The sequence below is a fragment of the Ctenopharyngodon idella genome, chromosome 7 (genome assembly GCF_019924925.1).
Source record: "Ctenopharyngodon idella isolate HZGC_01 chromosome 7, HZGC01, whole genome shotgun sequence".
In the NCBI taxonomy this organism is placed as follows: Eukaryota; Metazoa; Chordata; class Actinopteri; order Cypriniformes; family Xenocyprididae; genus Ctenopharyngodon; species Ctenopharyngodon idella.
In genome coordinates, this window is record NC_067226.1 from 11,881,759 (window position 1) to 11,894,307 (window position 12,549).

Here is a 12,549-nt window from a genome sequence, read left to right on the forward strand (position 1 = left end):
TTTGTCAGCATGGGCCCTGGCAAATTCTAGGCGGGCTTTTTTGTGCCTGGGCTTTAGGAAAGGCTTCTTTCGTGGACGGCACCCATGCATGTCATTCCTCTGCAGTGTACGCCGTATTGTGTCACGGGAAATAGTCACCCCAGTTTGGCTTTCTACTTCTTTAGATAACTGCAGTGAACTTGCATGCTAATTTTCTTCAACCCTTCTCATCAGAAGACGCTCCTGTCGAGGTGTTAACTTCTGTGGACGACCTGAACGTCTGTGAGATGGTTGCAGTTCCATCTTTTTTAAATTTTTGTACCACTTTTGCTACAGTATTCTGACTGATAAGTAAAGCTTTGCTGATCTTCTTGTAGCCTTCACCTTTCTGGTGTAAAGGAATTATTTTCTTTCTCAGGTCTTGTAACATTTCTCTTCCATGTGGTGCCATTGCTGACAGCATGAAATGGGAAGGGGTTTTAACACCCTTTTATAGTCAACTGTCTGCTGGACACCTGTGTAATGAATAATTAGATTCACCTGTGGTTGAATTCTTGTTAAATTAGACATTTGTAGTCTAAAATTTAGCTTTGCTCTAGAGACTTTCAGTGGGGTGTACTCATTTTTGCATCATCCTAATTTGAGTAAAACTGAAAATTTTGTTCTCATGTTATAAGTTAAACAGATGTTATATAAAACTTAGTCTTGTCAACATTTTGGAATTTATTTTTGTGTTCATTGAGATATTGTTTAAAATGTTACTTTTCAGAGGGAGTGTACTCATTTACGCTGAGCACTGTATATCAGGGTATTTGCTTGGTCTAAAGGTTAATGACAGATGACGGGAGGGAACACATTACAACTGTGCCCTTCCTGAGCATGACTCACACACTCCAAATGGCTTATTAAAAAAAAATCATAATTCACTGTTTTAGCGCCATTCACAAAGTCCCGCCTCCATGCTCGTGTCCATCAAAGAACATTGGGGTAGCCAGGACAACGACAAGATCCCCAAACAATACACAATACAGAGACACGCCCACATGTTCAGCCGGCTCAAAGCCTGGCACCATTACGGAGTCTGACGCCACGCAGAGTGAGGGTCAGGTGCCCTTATAGCATGACATTGATACCAACCCCACCCTGTGATCTGGACCCAAACAAATACGTTCCTTGAATATTAGCCTAATCAGATGAGAGCACAGTGATTTGGGATGCAGGTCTAGCATCCTTTGATAGGGCACATACATGAGGTGTCTTCCTTAAATAAGCCTTTGGCCCTTGTCACCCTGCTCTCTGGAGTATGTCTGACTCAAAGCTTTAGTTGGCTGTTCTTCCGAACAGATTCTGGATTCTGCTGCCAAAAATAGGGATGGATGGCTCAACTCAGCCAGCACTGTCATTAGGACCACTGCCCTCACATTGACACACCCCTAGTACTCCTTCCTGAGAGCCCCTGTCCAGATCTGACAGGTCCAAACCAGCTGAGTCACGGGGCTCTTCTAAAACAAACACACATACACACACACACACACACGCATAGACACACATTTGACTGGTTCATCTCCACCAGCTCCAAAAATATCCTGCCATGCACCCATCAGGGTTAAGAACCAGGATCAAGATTAAAGCACTGTAAAGTGGTATAGACACACAAAGGAGAGAAGGCAATTGAGAAAAAGAGAAAGGCAGAATGAAGGACAAAACAACGGCTCTAGAGTAATCATGAATGAATCTGTCAGAATTAACTCTGTATGCAATAGCCATTTCCTCTGAGGAGGCAAGGGAGATGGTGCCTCCTCAAAAAACTAAATGAGAAAATAATCTATATTACAAAAATAAAACAACAGAAATATTACAAAATGTCACTTTAAAAAGTGTATAAATCGCTCATTTATCTAAAGTAACATTGTCCAACAGTGACACCAACAGGTAAAGGTACAGTGGGAGTCTCTCTTGCTCTCCGCGTCTCTCTTGCCTCCCCTGAGCACACTGAGTTTTAACAGACCCCCTAAAATGTGCGCTGGGTTTGGTGGAAGGTAATTGAGAATGAATGGGAGAAAGTCATGTGAGAGGAGGCAATGCCTCCATTGTGCTGTGATTGGATATAATTGGTTTGTGCGATAAATCCTGCCTCTTGTTTTCGTGTGCACTCTGAATTAACAAAATTGTAGCATTTAATGGGAAGACTAATTAAAAAGTAAGTAAACAACTCAGTCACTTAGATATCACCGCTTTATGCCACGTCAAAATCAAACTTGAAATGGCCTGAAAATATGACTGTGGGCAGGTGGGTTTAAGTGAGCAATCAGCTTGGCGAAATTAAAAGGTGATGATACACAGGGCAACTTTTTGTGCAATGTTGCCGGGTAATGTAGGCAAGCGATAATGCTTGGGCACTTTCCCATTGAGAATGGGCAACAAATTTCGAAAAGTTGCCCCGTGTATCATCACGTTAAAGGTAGGCTGTCACATGACAGCATTATTAAATCAGAGCTGACCTAAAGCCTCGTACACACCGGGACGAATATCGCGCGCGCTTATCGCCAGCATTTTTCGAGATGTTTTTCTTGTTCATACCCAAGCGATTTTCACTAGCGATGCGAACATGCAAATTCACTCCCTGACAGTATATGGCGCTTGTGCTGAACGGTAGTGCAAATAAACATATTTATGATATAAAATTAAAGAAGATAAAAATACAGGTATAAAATGGTATACAGTGGGTACGGAAAGTATTCAGACCCCCTTAAATTTTTCACTCTTTGTTATATTGCAGCCATTTGCTAAAATCATTTAAGTTCATTTTTTTTCCTCATTAATGTACACACAGCACCCCATATTGACAGAAAAACACAGAATTGTTGACATTTTTGCAGATTTATTAAAAAAGAAAAACTGAAATATCACATGGTCCTAAGTATTCAGACCCTTTGCTCAGTATTTAGTAGAAGCACCCTTTTGATCTAATACAGCCATGAGTCTTTTTGGGAAAGATGCAACAAGTTTTTCACACCTGGATTTGGGGATCCTCTGCCATTCCTCCTTGCAGATCCTCTCCAGTTCTGTCAGGTTGGATGGTAAACGTTGGTAGACAGCCATTTTTAGGTCTCTCCAGAGATGCTCAATTGGGTTTAAGTCAGGGCTCTGGCTGGGCCATTCAAGAACAGTCACGGAGTTGTTGTGAAGCCACTCCTTCGTTATTTTAGCTGTGTGCTTAGGGTCATTGTCTTGTTGGAAGGTAAACCTTCGGCCCAGTCTGAGGTCCTGAGCACTCTGGAGAAGGTTTTCGTCCAGGATATCACTGTACTTGGCCGTATTCATCTTTTCTTCGATTGCAACCAGTCGTCCTGTCCCTGCAGCTGAAAAACACCCCCACAGCATGATGCTGCCACCACCATGCTTCACTGTTGGGACTGTATTGGACAGGTGATGAGCAGTGCCTGGTTTTCTCCACACATACCGCTTAGAATTAAGGCCAAAAAGTTCTATCTTGGTCTCATCAGACCAGAGAATCTTATTTCTCACCATCTTGGCAAACTCCATGCGGGCTTTCATGTGTCTTGCACTGAGGAGAGGCTTCCGTCGGGCCACTCTGCCATAAAGCCCCGACTGGTGGAGGGCTGCAGTGATGGTTGACTTTCTACAACTTTCTCCCATCTCCCGACTGCACCTCTGGAGCTCAGCCACAGTGATCTTTGGGTTCTTCTTTACCTCTCTCACCAAGGCTCTTCTCCCCCGATTGCTCAGTTTGGCCAGACGGCCAGCTCTAGGAAGGGTTCTGGTCGTCCCAAACGTCTTCCATTTAAGGATTATGGAGGCCACTGTGCTCTTAGGAACCTTAAGTGCAGCAGAAATTTTTTTGTAACCTTGGCCAGATCTGTGCCTTGCCACAATTCTGTCTCTGAGCTCTTCAGGCAGTTCCTTTGACCTCATGATTCTCATTTGCTCTGACATGCACTGTGAGCTGTAAGGTCTTATATATACAGGTGTGTGGCTTTCCTAATCAAGTCCAATCAGTATAATCAAACACAGCTGGACTCAAATGAAGGTGTAGAACCATCTCAAGGATGATCAGAAGAAATGGACAGCACCTGAGTTAAATATATGAGTGTCACAGCAAAGGGTCTGAATACTTAGGACCATGTGATATTTCAGTTTTTCTTTTTTAATAAATCTGCAAAAATGTCAACAATTCTGTGTCTTTCTGTCAATATGGGGTGCTGTGTGTACATTAATGAGGAAAAGAAATGAACTTAAATGATTTTAGCAAAGGGCTGCAATATAACAAAGAGTGAAAAATTTAAGGGGGTCTGAATACTTTCCGTACCCACTGTATATGGCATATAAATGACATGAGGAGATAGTAGTCAGAAACTGTAGTGCAAATAAGTCACAATGACAGTAGTGCAAGTGAACAGTAGTGCAAATAAACATATTTATGAAATGACATTCTCAACTATATTTCTTGAATGTAAAAGAAAAAAAACAAACAATAAAAATACAGAAATAAAATGGCATATAATACACATCTAGTATTGGTGTGGCCAAGAACTGGCAGAGCACCCATAGTTTGTAGGGGTCTTCCTCGTCTACTTACCACTTCCTCTTCGTCGTCTTGGTATCAATGTGTGCTCGGCAAGACCGTTTTGTGCTTGAGCGCCTCCAAGTCGTGTTTTACTGTAACTTCAGCAGCTCCAGGCATGTGAACAAATGCAGCAATCTCATTGGTCGGCCAGTTTTTAACGCAGCGCGTCAAACCAAAAAAACGAACCCGAAGCGTTTTTTTTAAAAATTACGCTTTTACGTCTGCCGTTTTTCGCGTCAGTGTGCACACTCACATTGGCGCCCTTTGTTTAGTCACAAGGCGTTAAACATAATAATCGTGCAATATTTGTCCCGGTGTGTACAGGCCTTAAGAATGTCATATAAAACATCATTACTAATGGTGTGTGCTGTACTCACAGACGCAGGCAGTTGAGAGGACCCGGGTGGCGATGTATGGAGGCAGGCAGTTTGGGAAGGCAGGCTGTAGTACATAGTTGGAGAAGGTGAGCGCAATCACAGCCAGAGTAGTTGGGTACATGATCAACACTGCACTCCACAGCAACAAGAATCTGTGAAAACACATAAACAAATGACCATCTTTATCATCACCAATATAAAACAAACACAGAATTCTGAGCAGTGTTAGTGTTATAACTGAGCAAGCAAGTAAACACATGTTGAATCTCCCTGAGGAGAAGTTCCCTTGAGACGTCCATATTGACGTTTATACATTTGGTAAACACTTTCATCCAAAGCAACTAATATTGGATCTGTTCATGCACTTCCAGGGAATCAAACGTATGACCTTGGCATTGTTAGAGCCATGGTCTTCTGTTTGTATTATATGAATGCCGAGACTAACAACAGACCTACCCCACCAGGCCCCCGAAGATCTCTGTCACATATGAGTAGTCTCCACCTGATTTGGGGATGGTGACGCCCAGCTCAGCATAGCAAAGAGATCCCAGGGCACAGATACCTCCTCCGAGAACCCACACAATGAGTGAAAACCCCACACTGCCTGCATGATCTAGAACACCCTTTGGAGAGATAAAGATCCCTGAGCCAATGATGTTGCCTGAGAAAACACAAGAAACAGCAATAGGTTGTTTAGTCTTCATATACTCTTCATATAATGTAAAATAAACTTTTTGGACTGAATTATGAGGTCTTCACCTTACAACGCTTGCTTGATATTCTGTATTAGAAATAAATATAGACATGCAAAAGCTGATTTTTGCACAGTTCCACAGATTAGAGCATTTGAAATAGTTTAATTGTACTTTAATTGTGCGTGGGTGCATTGGGAATAAGTGAAGCAAAAATATTTGATGATGTGAGAATTTAATTATGCTATATCATGCTTTCATATCACTTGCTTACTTGAAATACACCACAGTTTTAACAAAATGATTGTATGAGTGAAAATCTTTTTTCCCAGTGCAAAGATGTGTCCTCGCAGCTGTCAAAACTCTGCAGTGCATTCCAGGCAAACGAACACGATAAATAAGATCAACAACATTAGAGTCAACATCAGTTGCGAAATCGAGATGAGAGTCCAGTATTCAGTAAAAGGTAAATGTTGTGCTTCATTGCATATTATAGTATTTTAGTCAAACCACCCATGTGCAGTGCCTGAATGATTATGCCTCAGGAAACTTAAACAAAAGACTTTCAATTATACAAGGCTCAGCCACAGTTATGGGCCAAAGCATTATGTAACCTTTGGGTCCTCTCATTGTATGCGAGTGTTCACATAAAATAGAATTTGATAGTATTGTGAGTGGATGTGAATGTTTGCTCCCAGCGCCTCAGACCTGTACAGAGGATAAGGCATTGAAGTTGATGAGACCCAGCGCATCTCAAAAACACTCAGTCAAATGAGATTCATGAATGAAGTTCACAGGGTCACACTACACCACACTTGACTTTGACTGGTCATACAACTCACAACATAACAAAACAATGTCCACTTGGCTGATTAACAGAAGTATTAACTCTACCTTGTGTTATTTCCAAAATTTACTGACAATCCTGTCAATGGATATGAAACCATTTCTGTTTTAAAATTTGTGTAAATAAAAAGTGTTTCATGTAATTTGCTGTCATTAAATTGTAGTGTATTTCATCATGAAATCGGCCATTGGTTACATCAACCATTGACAAGTGGTCAAATTAAGCGGTGAATGAGGTTACATTTTGCCCATATTATTTAAAGAAGTATTAAAAAGAAGGAAATAAACTGAGTACTGTATGGGTGAAGAGTTGTGTAAAGTAACTGATAAAACAGACGAAAAGTGTAAAGTAACTGATAAAATTTGTCACTGACCTTGAGTAATATCAGGAGGACATTCTAGCAGAGGAAAACTTTCCCATGGCCAGGAGGTAAAATAAGTCACCAGTTAAAATTCAGCAGTTATTTTACCTCTAGGAAATCCTTTGAGTAATATGCAATCCTATACTCTTTTTAAAAGTGCTTGTCAGAATAATGTCCAACATTTAAAAAGGTGAATGGCTGTGAACAAATTTTCTCAGCCTTACTACCCATAAAGCCACTAAACCATAATCATAACTGAAATCTACAGCTGCACCTGTATGCTGATGTTCCACTGGGACACCAAGCTCTAAACTCAGAACCACATTCACTTCATCTTACACAGCAATACATTTTGGGGTAAAGATCAAGGCCATATTGTACAGTTAACATTAATTATACCGTAAACGTATAACCCCCTATTATTGTTTCTTGTTAAAAAAAAAAATATTTATAAAAACCTCAAAGAGAAGAGAGACTAGTCATAGCAGTTATATATAGGCTAAACCTGAAAAAATCTCCACATAGTTACAGTTGAACTTTTGCACATGTGAGACTAAAATAAGGACAATATTTCACTTCTAACAAAATAATCTGTCAGGTTTACTGCAGGCAGACAGATACAGAGTTCTTTCTGTGTTCAGTATTACAGTATCTCTTGCTAATTCACTAATACAAGCAGGTCATTTTCAGAAACAAATATTTATTTCTCAACTACCAATATATATGTAATCTATAGGCCATATATATTTGTAGTTGAGAAATAAACATTTGTATCTTAAAAGGACTTATATATCCAAATGTTTAATGAATTGCGTAATGGTGGAAACGTACATTAGCTTTTTTTGTACCCAAGTCTTAAGTATGTGCCTATACTGAAACTGACATTATCATGGAGAATAGCCAAATATCACTGACTTGACTCACATTACAAATTACAATAACAAAATGCACATAGGTTCAATCTTATTAAAGGCTTCCATTAGATCAGTGTTTCTCAACCAGGGGTCCATGGACCCCTAGTGGTCCTTGACATAATGCCAGGGGGTCCTTATAAAATATCTGAATATGATTTTTTTGTATATTTTGACATTTGACATGTTCCCATAAAAGAAGAAGATAATATATGTATAATATAACTGAAGATATGACTAAATAGGACAAGTCAACTAACATAGTAGTAAATTATACTTGATTGCATTTGGTCGTCACGAAGACATTAATGATACCAATGAGCCAATTTTATTCTGGGGTCCTTGAGGATGGTTCCAAATATGACTGGGGTCCATTACTCAAATGAATAAATGAATAGTTTACATGTCTTGTTAAACCGCTGTAAAAATTATATATATATACGCACAACACACTGAGGATTATTCATTGGATGGATGGATGCACTCAAATGAAAAAACGAAGATTTAAAAAAAAAAAAAAAAAAAAGCTTTTTAAAGTCTGTTTAAAGGATGCTTAAATTTGAGGGTGCTATACAAAGGAATACATGCATTTTAATTTTGATGTATTTTCCTGTTCAGAATTTGTTTAATCTTACTCCATGGTTTATTAAATGAACATTTAAATCGTGTAATGCATTTAATTCTAGATACAGGACATGCATTACACTGGAGCTTTAAAAGAGCATTAAAGGGAGCAAAATGATCTTGCTTACATAAAAACGTCTACACTTTCTAAAGTCTACCTACTTTAATTCTATATATTACACTGCACTGCATATAGCAATAACAGACTCTTATATGGTCGGTTTGTTCAGCGCACGTGAAGGACACAGTATAGTGGGGTGCAGCCACGTAAGCGCGGAGTTGAGTTTCAGCCTGATTCTCTTCCTCAATGATGCAATCTGCGCTCTGATGAACAGAGTCTGATGGAGACTACTGTAAGTAGCGGCATGGCACGAGTCGCTCTTCTCTACGGAAACCACAAATTGCCGTTTGTCTTCACGTGGACTGTTGTCCTAACAAACTAAGACACTAGACACAAACACGTACTGCATGACGATATAAGTTTGGACAAGAGTTTTGAGAAGTAGCTTTTTAATACTCGACATTTACAGCGAAGAGAATTTCAGATAACACGTATCGTTGAAGAGAAAGGATATGAAAGAATGAGGACTAAATATCAAGATGAATAGAGAAAAGAGAAGCAGGCAGTGAGAAAATGACAGACAAAGAAACATGTGGAGTGAGAAAGTTCAAGCTGGTTAGAGAGCACGCGTTGACATTAATATGAGGAAACATCTCACCTATAATTATGGCGCACGCGCTCAAGAGACCAATTTCTTTTTTAAGAGTCACTCTGTCCTTAGATCCACTTTGGTTTCCTCCGGAGTCTAACATCTTCTGTTGCTCCGTTTTCGCGCAGTTTCTTCGGTTCGTTTCGGTTCCATCCATTTGTGCGGCTGTTCAAGAAAACGGCATCTGTATCCGCGCCCGGTCTCATATAGCTGGTTGATGCAGGACGCAGGGCTCTCACGCATGCGCAGAACTCTTGCTGCCTGCCTCCAGAAAGATCAACAGGTTGTCTTGTGCGTTGGCACGCGCCCGTTTACCTGCGCCACGGGGTTGCAATTGGGTACTTGACGCATAACATTTCTATAACATTTTTGTCTTAATACATTTTAAATGTTCCTGCAGTGTGACAAATAGCCTATTCCATTTACTCTCTCAGTATTAATAATTGCTACATGTACTATAGTTATGAAAATAGAATAAAATAATATTTTACATTATAGCATATCACTCCACAAGACACTGCTGAAACTGCTTGAAACTTCATGTCAACTACCATAATGCTTTTGAATGTATGCGTTAATGTATTCATGCTCATACCTGTGTCATGTTCTTTCACACACTGATATATGACTATATGGAATTTAAGTCTTGGACTTTTCTGTTACTGTATATATTAAGCAAAAAATAAACATAGGCCTAAAGATATTATTATTATTGTGAAGATCAAGCACTGGTTTAACTGGTGTGGATTAAAGCAGGTTTAACTTGAAAATGCTTACTTTGAAGTCAACATATTAGGAAAGCCTGGTTACCATTTGTATATTTGTTGTTGTTGTTGTTGTTTTATATACACTACCTAATTTTTCTAAAATAAAATTTTAAAAATTAGTCGGTGTTTAAACTTTTGACTGGTAGTGTATTTTCATCATATTTTTGCTCAGGGATTGATTTTAATGACTAGGCCCACATATAAATTGTGCACTTTGTCCCATTCACTGCACTATTTTTGGAAGAAAAAAAAAAAAGTAAAATATTTCAATATAAAGAAATGCAGGCAATTAAAAAGAGATGAAAACATTTTTATAATGAGCCAAAATATTTCACGAGTGAACACACCAGGTGTGGGGTGTGTAGAACCACGTGCATGAAGGATGTTTGTGTCTATGTGAATTTCTGTGAAAATTATTTTTATTCTGTGTGGGCCTTTTAATGACTCACTCCATCCCTCCCCCTCTCATTCTCTTTACTGAACACTTACTGTATGAGTGATATAATAGTATAAATATTAGTCATCATCAAACGCTCTTCACTTCTCTAGGCCTGATTTGCTATTAGACCATTTCTTTGTGAGTGGAAAACAAAAGAAATCCCAACAGATCCTGTTTATTGTGAATGTGGCCCTCTTGTGACTGATTGTGTAAGGTGATATGGACTGCTATGGGGGTACAGTGACACCTGAACAACCAGTCATTCCCTTCAGATGGTGCTTGTAACTCTATCATGGTTGTGACATCACAGACTATGAACAGAGACCAAAGATGAAAGTTTGTTAACAATGTCTCAAATGAGTTTGCAAGTATGTGCACACAGATGCACAGTGAAATGCACTGTTCACACACTAACCACTTATATACGCTTATGGTGTAATGATAGAAACAAGAAAATAATGCAGAGTACTCATTGTTCCAGTACATACTGTGCTGCTCGTTTACTGAGACTTGTTTTATGAAATACTTAGTAAATTTTGACATTGTTTAGCAAATTTTGTTGATTATTAACTTTGAATATTCCGTAAATTGACTGAATACTTACAATCGTTTAAAAAAAGCCATGAAATTAAGAAGGGCTTTTTTAGGCCTATAAAGCAAACTAATGCTTGGTTGAACATTAGGAAAAAGAAAACACAGGACAGAGTATGAGGTGGAGAGGAGTAGTCAGCTTGTAAATAAATACATCACAACATGTGAAGACACTCATTTTGAATTATCAACTCATGGGAGTCGGTGAGAACAGAAGCTCCGCCCCAGTCTTATGTGTACAGTGATCTTTGCTCTCTCTCATTCAGTCTTAAATTTATAGAGCCTATAGTGATATATAGCCTATATCTTACGATAATTAAATATAATAATAAAAATATACACATCATCTATAAATCACATCATATACATTTTACTCTATAACTCTATAGAAACTGTAAAAACTTAGTATCACCAGTAGAGGAACAAACATACAGAGTGGAAACCTTTATTCCACCGTCATGGAAAATTTTGTCAGCCATCTAAACCGAATAGCTCTATCTCCAGATATGGTTCACTATGTGAGCCAATAGATTGGGGGTGGGGGGGAGAGAGAGAAAAAGAAGCAGAATGCATTTTTCCTCTTGGCTTTTCCATCCGCACTACAGTCCTCTTGGCAGTTTGGAGTGAATATACACAGGCTGTTTAATGGTTGAGACACTTCCTGAACTCTAATAGTCTAGATTGCCAGTACAGAATGCATCTGTGTTTGGGAGACTGGTGGAACCAACGATTCTGTCATCAATCACTTTGTCTAATGTTCAATGTAACTGGTGTGGTCTTTCACACACACAAACACTCTCACCCATACATGCTCACTTCCATACACACTGACACACATGGACACACACATTAATTACACAATCACAACTTTCTATGCCAACCCCCTTCATCTCCCATTCTCACAAACACACACACAATTTATTTATTTTTTTAACAGACCAAAAAGAGATCTTTGAAACTTACTCAGATCATGTCACTACCTCGAATGGTCTGCCATTATGGATCACAAAACATAATTTGTCCAGTGAGCAACTAAAGTTCTTTGGGTGAGGTCTACGGCTGCATAGCAACTAAACTCTGCACCAGCCATGAGCGCTTCTCTGTTTCCACTGATCTGAGGTCAGTTTAACATGACATTTCTCACTCTCAGCCCATTCAGAGCAGGAAAAGCACTGCCTCGCACTCAGCTTTGTGCCTAGCCGAATAGAGGAGAGAAATGAGCGGAAACCTGTTGTTGTAAAAGTCATTCAGGCTCAGAGGAGGAACTCCTCTCTCTAAAAGTAGTCCGGCCTCCTTTACAATAAGTTGACAGATACTCACTCTCACTCACAAATGCTTTTTGGCTGCTTATTTTTGTGCAAAAATTGTCATATTTGCTTCTTTATGCTTTGTATTATCATATATTAACATTTTACTGCACATTAACATTTTAGTTATTTTTACTGGAGAGGCAAGCCTGGGAAATAATGGGAAATGTTCATTTGGATTCCTGAGTGCAGTTTCCTCAGTGATTCTTGAGTCTTTTGTAAACTTTTTGCTCCATCTAGTGGTGTACTTTTTTTTTTTTTTTAGAATGGAAAGAACAGCACATCTGACTCTCAGCAGTCCTGAAGCTAGACTTTGTGGAATGTTCCACGTGATACGCACACGCACAGGCTGAAGC

At 39.2% G+C, this 12,549-nt stretch overlaps 1 protein-coding gene across 1 annotated transcript in view; it reads right to left on the bottom strand.

Moving 5' to 3' along the window:
* slc7a10a (solute carrier family 7 member 10a) overlaps positions 1–9,341 on the bottom strand; it is a 26,923-nt gene extending 17,582 nt beyond the window's left edge. Inside the window, exons 1-3 of the mRNA XM_051899647.1 lie at positions 9,099–9,341; positions 5,401–5,605; positions 4,945–5,096 (exon numbers count right to left, since the gene is read on the bottom strand). Coding sequence (XP_051755607.1) covers positions 4,945–5,096; positions 5,401–5,605; positions 9,099–9,246 — 505 coding nt within the window. The 5' untranslated portion in view covers positions 9,247–9,341. The remainder of the gene's footprint in view (positions 1–4,944; positions 5,097–5,400; positions 5,606–9,098) is intronic.
* Positions 9,342–12,549: the final 3,208 nt, after the last annotated feature.